At 41.0% G+C, this 19087-nt stretch overlaps 1 protein-coding gene across 3 annotated transcripts; it reads left to right on the forward strand.

Annotated features, from left to right (window-relative positions):
* The first annotated feature begins 939 nt into the window (after positions 1 to 939).
* On the forward strand, positions 940 to 12652 carry ap3m2 (adaptor related protein complex 3 subunit mu 2). 3 transcript variants are annotated; one of them, XM_030060338.1, is made up of 9 exons: positions 940 to 1037; positions 2448 to 2732; positions 2862 to 3033; positions 3920 to 4057; positions 4451 to 4536; positions 5164 to 5297; positions 7103 to 7310; positions 9023 to 9167; positions 10253 to 12652. In XM_030060338.1, the coding sequence occupies exons 2-9, from the start codon at positions 2460 to 2462 to the stop codon at positions 10351 to 10353; spliced, it is 1257 nt and encodes a 418-aa protein (XP_029916198.1). In that variant the 5' UTR covers positions 940 to 1037; positions 2448 to 2459; the 3' UTR covers positions 10354 to 12652. The 3 variants fall into 3 exon arrangements, with proteins under 3 accessions (XP_029916198.1, XP_029916199.1, XP_029916197.1); XM_030060339.1 differs by having other exon boundaries at positions 961 to 1030; positions 2438 to 2732; XM_030060337.1 differs by lacking the exon at positions 940 to 1037 and adding an exon at positions 1211 to 1394.
* Positions 12653 to 19087: the final 6435 nt, after the last annotated feature.

Consider the following 19087-nt stretch of genomic DNA (forward strand, 5'->3'; position numbering starts at 1 on the left):
GCTCACTAAGTGCAGTACAAATCTAAACAGGAGCTCACATACAGAGCAAATAACATGTCCTGTATAACCAACGACTAACAGCACTTGTGTTCACACCCAAAGATCATTCAAGTGAAGAGGCACTGGCAGCTGCCGACAGTAGTGGATCATAGGGCAAAATCATGAGCAAGCTGAGCAGAATAGGATCAACTAAAATGCCATGGGCCATTTCAAATTATGAAAATAAAGGCAACAGTCTGAACTCTTGATGTATGATATGTTGTACACAACTTATTTTTGGCTCAGCTTTTATATAATTAAAAGGCCACACCCAACAGTGCCAGTGAAGACTGCAAATAGAAATGAGGCCAAATGATAAGTTACAATCTCTTGTTGATTAAACAAAAACTTCCTCCAACAAACCTTTTCATTAGTTTATTCAGACAACACGGTGTTCAGATTATTATGATTCCATTATCATTTACAGCTGTGCAATGTTTTAGTTTGCATATGATGGAGAGAGGAAAGCAAAAACACTAGTTCATAATAGAATCCCTTGTTTTAGGTAAATGTATGAAAAAACATTTATGTGAGAAAATATTTATAAAATGAATGAATAGTGTGCTGCAGACTGGTCAAAAATGCACTTGAGATAAGGACATAAGGCGCCCCAGGTTTCACAGACATGTACCTGTATCCTATTTGCATCAGTAGAGAGGAAGTGCTGGAACTACACAAGATGAAATCTGATACTGGAAACAAAATGTCAGACCAACTACATCTTAAAACCAATCAACGGGCAGTTTTATTGGTGTTTACTGACGGCTGTCCAATCACAGCTAACCTCTGAGCTGAGAGAAGAACTAGCTTCTGTGTTATTGACCAATGATATTGCTAAGTAGGCGGGATTTTCCTCCCTGTTCGGCTTGTGATTGGTCCTTTCTAGCATCAGTTTCCAATCCCGATTTGCTCCACCTAACGAGGAAGGAACGACGGGTCTTAAATCTTTCATCAAGAAAAGGCGAAAGGCGAGGCGAAAACGCACAATTTAACAGTCGGTGAGTGATTGATATCTTGTAAATACACATCACAGCATGTGGCTCGTTTCAAAATGAGGGTGATAGCGTCGTCGTTGGCGTATTTTCCCTCCTCTTGCCGTATGACGGGGCTGCTCCGCTGTCACAAGACAACTGATGGAGGAGGAGGAGGGACTGATGTTGCACCTATGCTCTTGGATGGAGACGGAGGCCTCCAACGGCTTTATGAAAAAAGCTAGCTTCTTAGTGAAATGTTTAATTACAGCGCTTGCGTGTACGCTGCTTTTCTGTATTTTAATGTAGCGTTATATCAGAGCCGAAACCGATAGCTTTGTCGCATATTTAATGAACATGCCGGTGTCACCTTTCCCACCCACTGTAAGTCACGGGTACTTGCTAGTCGGGTAAAGTACATGTGTATGATGTTGCGTGTTAACTTTGGCGCTACATGTGTAAATAAAAATCCCGTCTCACCAACTCTGAGTCAACATTCAAGGTGCTGAATGGAGGGGACGTCACTTTGAATAACTTTAAAACACGGAAACTTGAATGTTGCCTTGCCCGTCAGCACAATTAGGCTGCATAGTCCACAACGTGACTTCAGCTGTCATGTCAGAGCTTTTCTCAATCGGCAGGAAACATTGCGCAAGTATACATGTAGTCAAACAACTGCACTTAAATCCAGTGTATTGTGTGTGTGTATGTGTGTAAGATGTTGGTATTTCTCATATGTTTTATACAGCTAAAAAAGCATGAGGTTAAATAGGAGAAATCATGAAATGTAAAGCACTGAATGGGTCTAATAAAGCTAATAGGATGGCTCAGTTGGTGTGTACAGCATGTGTCAGGGGTCTGCCGCTGAGGTAAAACTTGACAAGTCTTTGTGCAGTCTCCAGAGCACACAACTCTCTTTTCAGCTCCCGGCTAAATGTCATGTGAGAGAAGAGGGGGCTCTCTGTTCAATAGAGCCCAGTCATCCATGCTTGGAGGCTTTTATTTTGTTCTCATACTTGATGAAAACTCTGTCCGCTCAATGGAGAAACTGACCTTCACCCTTCACTTCAAAAGGAGAAGGGGGATTGACTCTGGAAAAAATGTTACTGCTATTCCCACGACCACCTGGACTGTTAAACAACTACATACTTACATAGATTAAATATATTGTGCCAGGTACATTGATGGGACAATTTAGGGCATAGACTTGTATCTCATATAGTGAAGTGCTGATGCCAGTTTCTGAGGCATTCAAAATTTTATGTTTGTTTATTATACAGGCAGTTATTGTAGTAAGTTTCTGAATATATGTGCATTCTAATGTCATGTTTATGTAAATGTGTGTGAACAGCACAGACCTCTTCTACTACTGAATGAAGCCTATTAACTTGAGTCATTTGTGCTTTGGGTTTATCTTTTATCTGTTTGTCTTCTCAGCCTCCAGCCAAAATGATCCACAGTCTGTTCCTGGTTAACGCCTCGGGGGACATCTTCCTGGAGAAGCACTGGAAGAGTGTGGTCAGCCGCTCGGTGTGCGACTACTTCTTCGAGGCCCAGGAGCGCGCCACTGAGCCGGAGAATGTCCCACCGGTGATTCCCACACCCCACCACTACCTCATCAGCGTGCTCAGGCATCGGATCTACTTTGTGGCCGTCATCCAGAGCGAGGTGCCACCGCTCTTTGTCATCGAGTTCCTGCACCGAGTTGTCGACACGTTCCAGGTAGTTTTCATTTTCCTTATCTTGCTTGTTGGATTCTCTTGGTCTACTGCCCAATTGTGTGAATGCTTATTTTATGGTACCTGTCACTTTATAAACCCATATTTTGTCGTTGTGTGTCTTTGTCATCAGGACTATTTTGGGGTGTGTACAGAGGCCGCCATCAAGGACAATGTGGTAGTGGTATATGAGCTACTGGAGGAGATGCTGGATAATGGCTTCCCCTTGGCTACAGAGTCCAACATCCTCAAAGAGCTCATCAAACCCCCCACCATCCTCCGCACAATGGTCAACACTATCACAGGTACAGGACTAGAAACTATAACATCATTGTCTATTGGCCAGGGTGACTACAACATCCAGACAGTTTTACTATGTGAAAGATTTTAGATTTTAGGAATAATGTAGAAGCCCCAGATGATTGTTGGTAATCTGCCAGAGTGGTTGGCAGAAGAGAAACTCCTTTATAACCCACAGCCATGGATCACATTTCACCTTGCTGAAAGATGTGTGAGCTGTTCTTATGTTGTCATACAGCTGTGTGCAAAATAATTATCCGCCAGTACAACAGGCTTTGGCCCCAGAGGAGTTGACAGTGGTAGATTCATTACACCATAACAATGGGTTACTCCATCAGGGCATTTCAGTTCTTTCACTATTAAAATCTTAAGGTGGAAAGCTGATTGTGTAGTCAGGGTTGACCCATTTGACATAGCAGAAGCTTGTGAAGTTCAGTCATGGTCGTAATGTTTTTCCACTATGTAGGCAGGATGGTGAACAAATTAGCCCAAGTAACGTGTATAAGTTGTGTATATCTTAGCATGGTGGCTTTGGCACCGTGGTCTTCAAGAGACAAATCAGCTAGGGAAACCAGAAGTGAAACACTCTAAATATAATGAACCAGAGGTTATATTATGGTGGAAATTTAAATTCAAAACTTTCAGTATTCATACCTTAGTAGCCATTTTAATCTCCTCTAATCCTCTTTGTTTGAAAATATGAGTTTTGATGATGTCACGCATACCTTAGATTTCATTTACTAGGTTGTAAGTACTGCTGCTCTACAGTGATATGTAAAGCCACGTCTTGCATGTTCATAATTATTCATATCTGGGAATTATGGCACAAAGGATTGCAGTGTGAAATACTGCACTTGTTATTTTCACATTTGGTTCCTGTTTGTTTTCCAGGCAGCACCAATGTGGGTGAACAGCTCCCTACAGGCCAGTTGTCAGTGGTGCCATGGCGGCGCACTGGAGTGAAATACACCAACAATGAGGCTTATTTTGACGTGGTGGAGGAGATCGATGCCATCATTGATAAATCAGGTACTGCTTGGCCCTGAACACAAAGGCAGTCTGCTGGCTGATTTATAAGACTTCCATATTGATTATTATGTAATTTCTTTACTATTTACTGCCATATTAGATAGTGTTTAGATTCGGTTGCTGTTAGGTATGATATAATGATTTACCCACATTTGTCCCACATGTCCATATTTCTCGTCATCATTACCTACCAGCAGCTCCAGTCCCGAAATATCACTTGTGGCTTTCAAAACCAATTTTGAGCAAAACCTCTTCACTTATGAGTCACTGTCATATTTGTTAGTGTTGTTAAATTGTTATTAACCTCTAATGAGAGCATTATAATTGTAAGTGCTGTTGTTTTCTGTTTTTTTTTTTTTTTTTTCACTCTTTTGCCCTCCTCTCAACATTCAGGCTCCACTATCACAGCTGAAATCCAGGGGGTGATCGACGCCTGTGTGAAACTGACCGGCATGCCAGACCTCACTCTGTCATTTATGGTGAGTTTGCTAAGCTGCCACCCAGTGTTTAGCCTGTTTCCAGCTTTCAGAAATATCAACAGGTGCCCTAGCATTTTGTTTTTATAGGTGCTCAGGGGGTTCTGCATTATTGGAGTGGCACAGAACAACAGTAAATACACACGTGCAGACATGTCTAGTGTCTCATTTGGGCTAATCCTCTGTGTACATTCTCACAGATGCACCCACACACTCCACCAGGCACCAGCACTGACAAACACTCATAGCCCAGCTCTTAACTGAGCTGCTCTGATAGGGCACCTAATGTGTGCATTTATAAAAATGAGTGCTTTACAGTTGAAAGAACATTAAAAAATGAAAGCCAATAAGATAACCAACAAAAGTTCTTCTTCAATTAAAAATGGGGTTGAGAAGGATAAAAATAAAATGGGCAGATGCAACAGAAGAAAAACTAATTATATATGGAATTGTGGATGTAAATATGAGCTCAAGTTGTGATTTTAAAAGGCTTTTACTGAGTGTGCTCAGATTTTTGTACCAAACAGAGATCTTGAGAAGTAAAAGCAGGCGGATGACTCACACAACACAGCTCTGTATGGTATATTTTACTCACCCTGTCTCCTCTGACTCTCTACACTGCTTTCCCAGAATCCTCGGCTGCTGGATGATGTCAGCTTCCACCCTTGCGTTCGGTTCAAGCGCTGGGAGGCTGAGCGAATCCTCTCCTTCATCCCACCTGATGGAAACTTCCGGCTCCTGTCCTACCATGTCAGCTCTCAGAAGTCAGTGTTTTCCCCCTAGCCTCTGTTCATGTCACACCACAGCAAAGGCTCATCTCACACAAATCACACAAGGGTCTGACTGCTCATAGAAAGTCCAGACATCAGGGAATTTAATAAATTCTCTGTGGCAGTCAGGCAATATCAGGGAATGTTGTTTCACATCATGTCATAAGAATGTGTTTTTTTTCCCACAGCAGGCCCAACAGTAGTGGAAACCAGACTGACACCACTTTTCTTAGCTCAGTAAAACAATAAAAGAGAAAGGAATAAAATTTTCACGTCATTGCTTACAACATATAGACTGACATTTGCTCCTTCTTTCTCCTCCCTTCTCATTGTTTCTATGCAGTCTCCATCCAGTAAGATCAAGAAGGTATTTGGATGTGTATTTACGTTGCAGGTGGAGCTTCAACTAAATCTGCAACTGTGTTGTTCAATGAAAGCTGAACAAAATGAAGCATCCACTTGATGAAGTAGATAAATAATGTAGCAGGGTATTGATACCAGTGGTACCTCTCCATTAGCCCAGTTGTTCTGTTGTATTTTGGTGGCTATTTGGATTAGTATATTCTCCCCCATGACAAAACTAAGGCTTGTTTTTGTTTTAAAAAAAAAAGTGTATAGGTGTACCTCTGCATAGTTTCCAACCATTTCCAATTGTTGACTCTGTAATCTGTGAACATGTCTTGATATACCATGAAGATCTATTTTCATGGGTCAAAACAACTTGGATTCACACAATTGGAAAATGACGTTTTAAAATGATTGCCATTATAAATGTTTCACTAAAACATGTTCCATAACTGCTCCCCCAGGCTGTAAAAAAAGATCTGTTCAAATTCAACTTACCTGCATAAATAGGAGTGAAAAATAACTATTTCTGTGTATTGAGGTAGAAGGCACATTTAATGTTATAATTCCCATCTAACTTTTCCATTCTGTTTTCATCTGTTTCTTGGCTCTCCAGTGATGTCTGTCTGTAAATGCAGTGGTTCCTCCATAGTCCCACCTACTCTGTCAGGGTGGAAAACACTGGGTTGTCAAGAATAAGATAACATTAAACTGAACTAATCTCCTCAGTGAAGTTAGGTTTTTACTCCACTACCCACTTTGGCAAGCCATGAGTCATTGTTGGGTGACTCTTTAAGGTTTTAAAAATCTGTTTGGTAAAACAGTGAAAGTTAGTGGTCAAAGGGTTGTTAATGATTTGTGTGCTGAAGGTCGAAGATATCATTTAACTTCACTACTGTCATACCAAAACATTCCAGCATTACATTGTTTATTTTATCCTCCATAATTTTATTTTTGGCAGGTCAGAAATGTCTCTAAAATGGTTTTAAAACATTTTGGAATGTTTAAACTTCATTCAAAACCACGCTAACAACAATAATTGTAATACTACAAACAATAATGGGTTGGGACACACACTGGGCAGGAACACGTGCATTATTTGCCTGTTTTCGGTGAATTAGCAGTGATTTATGAGAGTCATGATATTTGCATGGTGAACAGTGCATGGAATGTGGTTTGGTGAGTTCAACATTAAAAACATCATTATAGCGATAATGCCCAAGAAGATGTTCTTTACAGAGATTATGGTTATCACGGTGACTGTATATGTACGAGTTGCAGTGTATGCCTATAATCACAGTAAAGAACGTCCTACATTGTATTATTGCTATCACACAACAGTCAGCAGCGCATGTGAGCTGTGAGATGTTTCCTACCCAGAAGCACAAAAAAGGGAGACCCTGGAGTTGTTTTGTGTGACTGACCTGCTGTGTGTTGGTTGGTTTGTTCCTCAGCCTGGTGGCCATCCCGGTGTACGTCAAACACAACATCACCTTCCGCGAGGGAAGCTCCCAGGGCCGATTTGACCTGACCTTGGGCCCCAAACAGACCATGGGCAAGGCTGTTGAGTCAGTCCTGGTCAGCAGCCAGCTGCCCCGAGGTGTCCTCAACACCAACCTCAACCCCTCCCAGGGCACATATACCTTTGACCCAGTCACCAAGGTACTGGAAATTGTGTGTGTCTGTGTGTGTGATTGTGTGTGTGTATGCACTCACACAATCGCATACATTACTTTTTTTCAGGGCCCTCAAAAAAAGAGGAATGTATGCGATTGTGTCTATGAAAAACAAAATAAATTTAGGCCTTAAAAAGTATTTAAATGTATTAAAACCGGAACACATGTATGCACAGCTGTCATCAAAGCTAGCTCATTCTGAGCAGGTCAGAGAGGCTGACCCACTCTATGAGCAGTCTCAGACATCAGGGAACACAAAATCTGCAGCACTTTTTCAAATATGTAAAGACAGGTGTGGAGAACAGTGAGAGGCAGTAGCTGTTCAGAGATCTGAAGGAAACCAGGCAGAAGAGGTGGAAACAAACAGCACAGTTTCATCATGGCTCTATGGTTTACCTCCAATTTTCTGCAGAACAGACAACCCTTGCCGCCCACATCTTTCCAAACATTCCCTCTGAATTTGGCACCTACCCCTCTTGATTTAGTATGTGACTCTTGTCTGTGCTACATAATTTCAGTGCTTGCACAACTACATTTGCATAACAAGAAAATGCAGGAAGAAAAAGTAGCATGTTAATGTTTCATGGTGCAGTTACGTGTTTCTTTGTGTTGCATGTTTGGATTAATTCAGATCAGTACAGAACTTGTTGGGTAATACAATGTAATAGTACAATAACAGTCACCTGTTTTCTTGTTTTCTTGTGCTGCCCATTACAGTTTCAGTACTTTCATTTGCGATGTTCATTTCATCACTGGCTGTTTTTGCCAGCTTTGTGTCTTTATTTTGGTATTCAGTTTGGCTTATAGAGTATTAAGTTTAGCTTTCTAAAAAAATGGAGGGTGCCCTGTGCTATATTTATATCTTTGCCCAGATATGTGGTCTTTCCAAATGTGTCTGAATACTGGCAAGATAATGATAATAAATATGATAATAATTTTCAAAACTCGTTTTGTAAGGTTTGGGAGTCATAAAATGTGTTTGAAATACAGCAGGGGGAAAATATGGTTTGGGCCCAATACTGTTGTCACTGCAAAATTTTTGTCATTATGTTATATTTATACTATTAATACTATATTCCCGATATTATATTTGTTTAAAGAATGAGCTTCAGCTGTGGCTTAACTAATACTAGATAATGACTACAGTATATAACACAAACACTAACAGCAATCATTACCAAAATCCAAAATCTTTAAATGTAATTAACATTTCAGTGTCTGGAAAAAAATGTTGTTGTTTTTTTTTGTTTGTTTGTTTGTTTGTTTGTTTTTTTAATTTAAGATTTATATTTTGAAATATATCATTTTGTATGGCATTTTATTAGAATTAAGCATTTACAGTGCTGCACAGGAAACCGTAAAAACAAGGCATGATAGTATAACCATTTAAAGACAAAATGGATAAAGAAAATGAAGAAAGAACATAAAGGTGAGACTTAAAATTGATTAAGACATTAGTAAACGCAAGACTGTAAACATTTATTTTTCTAAGTTAGGTTTGATTTGATGAAATGCCATACACTGCAACAAATGCATAATCATTAAAAATTTCGAGGATAACACAGTAAAGATAAAAGCCAAGAACTTGAGTTATTTACTCTGTCTTTTAGTTGTGTTAAAAGAGTTGGTGTGACTTCTTCCCAAGTGGTGGTGATCTCATAAACGCAGTAACCTCTTCATGTGTTGTGTTTTGACTAGTTGTTGACTTGGGATGTAGGGAAGATCAACCCTCAGAAGCTGCCCAGTCTGAAGGGCTCCATGAGCCTGCAGGCCGGGGCCTCCAAACCCGATGAGAACCCCACCATCAACATCCAGTTCAAAATCCAACAGATGGCCATCTCAGGTACACACACACACTCATACAGATATAATATTTATATATATCCTCACAAGTTTACAGAAACACAAAAGTTAATACAATGTAGGCATTTTCAGATGTGGATTTTTTGTTTATAAAAAGTACTTCTTAAAACAATTAATGTATCCCAAACAGGATTTTTATCCTAAATGAAACAGCTGAGAGAGAATATGTGAAAAGTGGAAAAGGAAGCCACTGTGTCAGAAACAGTGTGTGCCATGGTGGGGGGCTTCTCCAGAAATCCCAGACATGATTTCTTCTAAAAATTAAAACTAAAGCTCGCTCAGTTTTTATCACATTGCCTGCTCAGCTGACATCCACCTGATAAACATATGAGCTGTGTGCACAGTGTCACATCTGCCATTAGGGGGAGCCATATCCAACAAATACACCTCCACACTTGAAATCAGAATGGCACCTTCTAGAAAAACTGAGGTTAGTTCAGGTTAATTTTCCATTTCAATTATGGGGCAGGTCACTTTGAATCCACTCAGTTCAGATTTTTCTCTGTTTTTTTCCTTTTCTTTTCTTGTGTTTAACACTGATATATACAATTTTAAATTTTACATAATTGTCCACCCACTGTGAGCAACACTGTGCTATAGATAGTGCCTGGTTCACACTTATGTTGCCTAGCTGCCATCACCACACAATGCTCTGATCATGAAACTCTTCAGTTACTTCCAAGTGTGGATGTATAAGTATGGAAGTCTCAGATGGAAATATGTATGAACCCTGACCCATGGTGTTGGTTTCCTGCTTTTTTTGAAATGGTAGTGTAGGTGAACGCAGGTCTGATCAATACTGAGAGCGGATATAGAGGAGGGCAGCACTGGAATCTAATGTTGACCCTTTTGGGGCTGCCTTAGGCCTAACATTCAACCAAATATTTGGAAGGTTTCTATTTTCTATCCCTAATGCACCCACTGACATTCACACTCTCAGCCGCCCACTAACCTCTAACATCCAAGCCAGATTCCTACGTAGGCACTCACCCTTTTTAAATAGCACAAGCAGTACACACATCAGATCCTGTGTTCGTAAATGACTGTTGTGTCCTCCTCCTACAGGGCTGAAGGTGAATCGGCTGGATATGTATGGTGAGAAGTATAAACCTTTCAAAGGCATCAAGTATATGACCAAGGCTGGCAAGTTCCAGGTCCGGACATAGAGACTCCCTGCTCTGTGGCCATCGGAACAAACCACTACAAGACAGAGGGGCAGGTTGTGATGGGGGAACAGAGGAGGAAGGGAGAGGAGTTGGTACATTCCCTGTATATATACATTTCAGGATTTATCTACATAAATTGGAGACTCCTCTGTAGCAGTTCAGAATGGACCCTTGCACATAAAAATCTCTACTGAAGCAAAAGAGTTAGATATATAGTATACAGGTTAGAGCTTGGCTCAGTTCTGACAGTTTGAACCCAGCGTGACCCGAATCCAAAGCATTTCTGTTTCCGTCCAAACTGAGCCTGATGGCAGTTAGCTTTGTCTGAGGCCCAACTCAACTAAAACCCAGTATTACTGACAATTTTCTGTTAACAGATAAAACAGCAGAATGTTTTATCTTTAGCTCAAACCAAACCCAAGTAACCAAGTGAGAAATTCATCACAGCTTGGGTCCAGATAGGTCCTATCAAGTTCGGTCCCAAATTTCAAACTCTAACAAAATGCAGAAGTTCACCAAGTTGTACTGTACTGTGTTTCAGCCTTTCTTCCAAGCAGCGAGCCTGATCTGTCTGTCATATTTCAAATGGTGTGTTATGATCCTTGTTCAGTTTCTTTTAAGTTGCACCAGTACCAGTACAGGTCTTGGACATTGGGCTAATAATAGGTGAAAAAAGATGGTACACAGAAATGAATTCTTTTTCATTGAAGTTCAACATGTCTGAAATCCTAACAGAGTAACCCGATTAGCCCATGGCAAAGTCGGTACAGTTCAGTCAGACTAGTAGATTGGTTTCATATGCTGTGTCAACCCATTGAATTGGTATTGGCAGTCAAGCTTCTGCCATGCTACCAGTATGAAACTTGTAAATCAAGTGAAGTATTGTCATTTTTTCACAGATCATACTCCTTATTCTTTTTTTGTGCGCCTTGAGGGGAAAAAGTCCCCACAGCAGCGTGCCAGTGAAAAGTGATATCACTGTATCCCTGCTCCAAGCTTCCCACACCTTCTGCTGTTCAGTTTTCTTCTGATCCCCTGATTTCCTTCTCAACTGTTCCAGCACTCATCTGTTTTCTGTTTACATTCCTCTGTGTTCTATTCTTGTCCTCCTCTTTTCTCTTTCCAATAATTTGATGACTTTGTCAGCAGCACAGGAGTCAGCACACTGACATATGAGAATGTGACACTGAAGCCGTCCTCTTAAATCATGCACTACCACATCTGCTTGTACTAACATTTCCATTTGACGCAGTTCAAGCGTCTGTAGTTACTGAAACTGTGTGCTAGCTGTTCTTTTTGTTGATCTTTGAAACATTTCAAATAGATGTCCACTTATTTTCGGCATTTTAATAACTTATTTATTAGATTGATGTGACAGATAAGAACTAAATTGTGATCCAACTGCTGGAGCACCATGTATCGTATACAGTATACATAGTGCCCCCTCCTGCATACTCTTATTAAATGCTTTAAGATGATCTCCACAGAATCCAGACATGAACCATGCCTGTCCCTTAAGACAGTGATGCACAGGGCAACTTTTTGGGCAATTGTAGTGGGCAGCCATTGGCAGCAATTTCCCCGGCAATTTTTTTTTTAAATCATATATTAACACGTTGTTTGTAGATTTTTGATGCTGTGTCAGTTTGTTAGTCTTGAGGCGTGTGGCCCATCTCCAGTGTCTAAAATGTGCTTGGTGCATCATTTCCTTACAGTTAGAGAAACTGTACAGGCAGTGGCAGGTTTTCCTCTTGTATGAGTTGTGTATGTTTACTACTGATTCATGTTGCTCGCATTCCCTGTGTTCACATGCGCAAAATATTCTAGATACCACTTCATATTTCAGGTGAGGTCATAAGGTGTTTATGTACCTTAATACCCTGATTACAAATATACTTGCTTACATTGTATAAACATAACATCTTGAATGTTACCATGGCAACTGAGCAGGAGCAGTCTGCAGAAGCCAGAGGTAATACTCATAAGATACATACAGGTCTCTGTAGCGTCCACCTGAACCATACTGGATGTCCCACAAGTGGGATATTTGTTCATCTTTGTCATTATGGTGTTTTCAACTTGATTGAAACAGTTGATGAATCCAGGTCATGTTGGAATATTTATGTGCTTGTAAACACACCCACTGATTACATGTTGCGGTGTGACGGTGAGGCACCTATTAAGAATGTTAAAGGTTTGCATTTTATGTTTACAGCATTTTGTTTGTGTGTTTGTCAAATAGCCTCCAAAGGGGTTTTACAATGGTATTAAAATAAATAAATTATGATTTGAAGTGCTCTGAGTGATGATAATGATAATTGTTGAAAATGTATTCAGCTCTGAATTTATCTTGTAGGCTACCAGTCACTGGTCCTTTGTAGACAGTCATTATGTCTGTCATTTAGCAAATCTAGGATGCCTGACTGTTGAATTTCACTTTATTGCAATAAGCCACAGTTTCAGTAAATAGTCATAATAAATATTTACATATATGCTTTTGCAACAACTTAAGGCATGCAAGAGTGTTATGCTGACATCCCGTAAATACATAATTTATTTGTACTTCCTTTGAACCTAATTGAAATTCCTTCCTTTCCTATTTGATAACTGTGACCAAAAAGTCCCCAAAGTATCAGTTTAGAGGGAACATTGGTCTGGAATGCTGTTATTAGGCACATTTATTTATTTTCTGGTAGATATGACATCCCAATCATTTTTTGCCACGTAGCATCTTTACTTTCTATTCTACTTTCTATTCTAACACATTACAAAAAAAGCTTTCCACTTCGCAAGAAACCCCTCATAACATGACAGGGTCTAGTTTTAAACACCCTTGAGACATCACAGCACATCTGTGAGAGACCCCATATGGCATCAAAGGAACAGGTTTAAAAACCCCTTGTGACATTTCAAGAACTGCCTGAGAACCCCCTCAAGACGAAACAGAAACTGGGTTGAAACCCCCCTCACAGGAAGCGGTTTCAAACCTCCCCGTGATGTCACAAGACCCAGTGCAGAACCACTTTCTGACGATACAGGAACATGGACGTGCATCATGTGATATCACAGGAACCAGTTTTAGAGCCCCCTCAAGATGTCACAAGAAGCAGATTAAAATCCCCTGATGAACGATGGTGGCTCTAAAATCCCCTTATGAGCTCACAGGGACCACTGTCACACCATAACACCACTTGGGCCAGTTTAACCCCCCTTGTCCCAACTGGATGACATCACTTAAGCCAGTTTGAAGCGACCTCGTTCCAGCTGGCGGGACTCCACTCCGTTATTTACTGATGACTTTAACCCCTCCAAAGCATATGACCCCTCCGCCCCTCACCCCCTTCTCTCTCTCTCTCTCCCCCCTCCCACCCTCCCTCCTCTTTTGCGCCTTTTAACTCTTCACGGGACCCCCATCACCACCGCCAGCCATATACTTTTTTAAGTGAGACACAGTTATGTCAAAATAAGTTTTTTCCCTCCCTGATTTTTTTTTCCTCGAGAGTTTTGTCCTGCAGAAATATTTTTCTCAACATCTTGGAGAAGTGTTTTCTTAACACCACCTGTTTTATTTAAGATGTCAAGTGAAGAATTTCCTAGCTTTTTTTCCTCCTCTTAATTTTTTTTTCAAGTCACGCATTTGCTGCCTAGCTGCTTTTTCTTAGGGCTTATGTTATCCATGCCACTCTTCGTTTTGCAATGCTGTTTCACGCTTAATACGAAAAACTCAAAAAGTTGAAGAGGAATTTAAAGACCCTGTCGCCACGGGTGGTATGTTATTCCTTCTTATTCTTGGCTATATTATTTTATTTCGGGATACAGATGGTGAAGTGGAGGATAAGCCCACCTAAAGTCACTTTGCCCACATTTTTTGCAGAATAGTTTTTCCCACCTTTTTAAAGTGGCATAAATATGACCTGAATTAACAGAATAAACAACAAAGTAGTATCAAACTGCTGTGAATAAACTCTTGAAAATGATGCATTAATGCTTTTGTGAAAATGATTGACTTTTACTACTTTTCTTATACTTTTACTTATGATCAGCAGCTGCCGGTCACGGTTTACCCGCTTTTTGCCACTTCTTCACTGAGGTCAGGAGTGTTTGTTAAATGAATGGGTCATGTATGAAAAGACGAGTGTGTATTCACACCCTGTGAAGGTGGTGAGTTTCTCACCAAAAGTAGGCTAATTAGCCAAGTGTCTACACACAGCCCTAATGGGTGTGTTTAGTGTAATTTAAAACCAGGGCTGGGAGATAAAGGCGATAATCTTAATGTAAATCTAAGGATGTCTATTACTTTTCTTTGATCCGTGTGGGCAGGCCGGGCTCCCTGCAGTGATGTTTAGGAAACTCACAGGACACTTCCCTGTTTTGTTTGGTTTCCCTTCCGACGCCTTAACAAGGACGTGACACAACAGTAGCCAACTCAGCGTTACCGGCTTATTCATAGTGCCTGACGTGTGGGCAACATGACGGTGACAGTTAGAGGATGAGGTGGATTTTCAGAAGCCGGCAGTGCCATGCGGAGGACAAATAAATAAATAAATGAATAAATGAATAAAAGAAGTTGCTGAATAAGCCACGTGCCCGTCTTGGGAAGTTGGCAGAGCGCGTGCGGCGCGTTGCCGCAGCCTGTTAAAGAGGCTACTTGCGCTGTCAAGGAAGTTTCTGTTCGAGGTTGTATTTCATATCGGTATTGTTAGACTAATGTGGTCTACATAGCTAAATTATAAATTAGCATTGGTAGCCCAGGGTTACTGTACGGCTAGACTGCATTTCTTATTGTGGTTATTGGTAGACTAAAGCAGTATTGGCATGCTAGTGCTGGTGGTATTGGCAGCCCACTGTTAGCTTTCAAGCCAATTCCTGTAGCACTAAACCTTATTTCCTGCAGTGTTAGGCTATTTGTCGGCTAATGTTAAACAATTCTATTCTTGTCTGTAGTCTTTAGTCACAGCTATAATTAAGTCCATATTGAGTAGAGTCTATGCTGGCCACCTGAAGGCACAGTATGACCTAGTTTTAAATATTATCTTATATTGTAGTATGCAGTTATTGCTCTTAAGTAGTCCTCTTCGGCTGTTTGACGTCCTTGTGAATCAATCATTAATTGCTAGCCCAGTTATGTTGCTGTATCTTGACAGTCTACATTATCACAGTGGGCAGGTGCAGGGACTCCCAGAGGCTTTCACAACAAAGGTCCCTAAACAGATAATGCCTTGCATCATGAATCCCCATCTTGGATTCCCAGTTTGTCCCAAGGTAGGGTGTTGCATCTGAGAAGATAGGCTACAGATAGTTGGTTTTGCTGTTATGTGAATGACTTTCAATACAGTGAAACCTATTATCAAAATAGTCATCCGTTTTTAAATTCACTGGTGATCTCATTGCCCAGTGAATGAAATGACGGGGGGGGGGGGGGGAAAGATTCATGTTGTCAGTGGAGCATCTCAAAGACCACTGGAGGCCTCCTGGCTCCTGGCTTTATTCCTTGTCAGTTCCATAATTCTCATTGGATTACATTTTCCCACATAAATGTGGGTAAAATTGAATTCACAAATAAACTGGAGAAACTAAACTCCGCTAAATCTGTGGTTGCCTCTGCAAAACAGCAACATTTAGCACAGCCTGTGACGTTGGGTTGCTACGTTCTCTCCACACAATTCACTTTATTGACGGTTGACTGGAGTCTGTGACTGCAAGACAAAGAGGGCTGTCCCGGGCATCAACGACCCCCCCTCTTCATTCAGGGAGACTAAACAAAACCCCCCTCCAAGTGGGGTCTGCCATTAAAACTCAGTATCTTCTCAAACTGCTCACGTAGGGCTGTGGCCCCGGCCAGTGCATGGTCCTGACAGCTGTGTGTAGAAACCAGACAGTGTCCAGACAGCAACCTGCAGTGTCAATTAAAGCCTAAGGAATGACAAAAACCCTTATATTTGCCACCAAAACGTAGAAATCCAATTATATTTAAGCAAATTTCTAGTGTTGAAATGGAACATTGACACATGCCTGACAAGGTATTTGGCTAGTGAGATTATAAATTATTAGACATACAGTAACTCATTCAGCTTTCAACTTGAAGGAACAGTCGCCCTGAATGCTCAACTGATGTTACTGACGTTTTTTCTTTTCTTTTTTTTTTATAAGACAATGGCTTTGACAAACATTTCTGGCAATTTTTGCTTGATCTATTAACATTATGCTCAAATGTAGATTCATGCTAAGGTAAGTACCCTGTCTCCACCCAGTAACACGCTGGCTATGGAGCAGCTGGCAGGTGATGCCTAAGAATGATTGTTTTGGTCAATCCATCCAACCATCTGTCTGTCTAGTGTAAGACAGTGCATCTTGAAACCTATTGGGTGGATTGCCATAAAAAATTTTGAGCAGGGGTCTCTGCTCAAAGAGACTTCATACTCTGAGGTCCTCAGAGTATGAAGTCTGTCAGTTTTGGTGACCTCATGACCTTTCCCCTGATGTCACCACTGGGCGCCATCAAATTTTGGCCTGTAGACAATAGATTAAAATCTATTTGGCAGATTACTATGAAATTTGGTGAACACTTTCATGCTCCTCAGAGGATGAACACTATTAATTTTGCTGACTCCATTTACCTTTCTTCCAATGTGTCCAAAATATCAACTTTGCACACAAGATTTCATGAAATGTAATCGGTGGATTGTTATGATATTTGCTGAATTCATACTCCCCAAAGGAAGCTTCCACTTGATGGTGGCAACTCTATGACTTTTCTTCTTGTGCTGCCCTACACATTTGATGTGCACACAGCATTTACCACTGTACTGGACAGTTTGCAATGCAAAGTAATGCACTGAATGTATTCATGCTTCCCAAAGAATGAACCTTATCAGTTTTGGGGTTACTATCACCTTCCCGCGAGTGCCAAAATGTGTGAACCCCATTCTCCCACTACTTGCAATTCCACAACATGTACCCAGCCAGCAGGGCACCAGCAGCTAAGGGCTAACGCTTGTTTTCCCAAACAATAGTTGAAGAGGTGGATTACTCCATTTAGAGTATGGTATGCACAGCACATGTGTACAAGTGTACTCCTTTTAAATTTGCAGTCTGCATATTAAGATTTTTTGTATGAAAAATTGGGGCACAGATATATTATGACCCTACCAATATGTATATATATGTATATGTGTGTGTGTGTGTGTGTGTGTGTATCAGTCCTACTTAAATGATAAGTGGGTGTAATGTTAATATGCAGATGATGTAATTATCTATTGTACACAGATATACTAGTCTCCTCACCCAACTTTGATTGAAAACAAGGTCCACAGCTGTTTTTCTGGGGCTTCCCAAAAGGCATTCTACAAAACTCAGGGAATTATTTACTGACTTGGGGTGGATTGGGCTGACTGAGGGGAGCTGGTACACCAAAAGTTACAACAGTATATCCAAAAAGAACCCCTGCTGTACACTGAGTATCACTTCACAGATTGATCATATGCTGTGAGTGTACCCATAGGTGGATGTTTTTCTTTAATTCCCTTATTACTTGTGCATTTGTGCATTCACTAGAATTCAAAGCATGCACGTATTAAACTCAGAACATTTGGAGAAAGTGGTGGAACGATGAGGACATGGCATTTGTCCTCATCAACTGTAGTGGTAATTGAGGTGATTTGCCTTAAAACAATATGTTAAAAACTCTTCTCCATCCTCCTCCTGTCTTTTTGCTCTTACAGATTGTGCCCAAGCTGAGCAGAGACAGGCATGGTTCCACAGACTCCCACTACTTTACCAAGGCTGTGGTGGACCTCCAACCATCCCTTAGGGTAGCTGGAAAAGATGCCCCCCATACCAGAATAGACCACTCCAATTCTCCAGGGCCACCTAGGTGACCAAAAGCATGAGACAGAATTGGACTAGTATCAAAAATAAAACAGTCCATTTCAAATGACCCTCTCACTTTGTAAAACCCAGACTTATGCCCCCAGAGTCCTGAAAGACGACTACCATGAACATGCAAATAACTTTTTTTTGCAAACAGCCCACAGAGAATAATGAATGGTGGATTTTTCTAGCTGGTTTAACTTCATCTTTACAGACTAAGTCATCAGGAAACAGAACAGGAAAGACTGACTCAAGATAACCTAGCTTCCTACCAAAGTGTTTCAAAGACCTTTCAGACTTTTTATTCACAGCTAAAAGTTCACTTCCATTTAAATAGTGTCTGGTGTTGATTTTAAGTTCTGAACTTTACTGTGTTTAGCATTTTTTTTTTAGCCTTTTTTAAAAAGGGACAGTTTAGGCATAAGTCTGGGCAGTGACCATGCCCAAGCCAAGGGCAGGTCCTGGTCCGCCACCTCAAGACGTTTATGAATTCTCCTTGGACATGGAGGAGGCTCAGGCTCTCAGCATAAAAGGGAAATCCTCAGAGATGGCATCCCCTCTGAGTGAGTACATCCAGACCGAACATCAGCAAGCAGGGCTCTTCTCTCTGCCTCCCTTTGACGCCTCCCTGGACACCTCTGTCGATTCCCAGAAGAGGAGGAGGAGAAAGTGCGGCGCCTGCACTCCATGCCTTCGCAAAGAGAACTGCGGTGCCTGTACGAACTGTCTCAACCGCAAGACAGGCAAACAGATCTGCAAGTTGCGCAAATGTGAACAGCTCAAGAAGAGGAGGTCTGACTCAGAGGTGAGTGAGGTTCAGAAATGTTGAGTCAAAACCAGTATTTCACCTTGAGCCTTTTCATTT

The sequence above is a fragment of the Myripristis murdjan genome, chromosome 9 (genome assembly GCF_902150065.1).
Source record: "Myripristis murdjan chromosome 9, fMyrMur1.1, whole genome shotgun sequence".
Taxonomy (NCBI): Eukaryota; Metazoa; Chordata; class Actinopteri; order Holocentriformes; family Holocentridae; genus Myripristis; species Myripristis murdjan.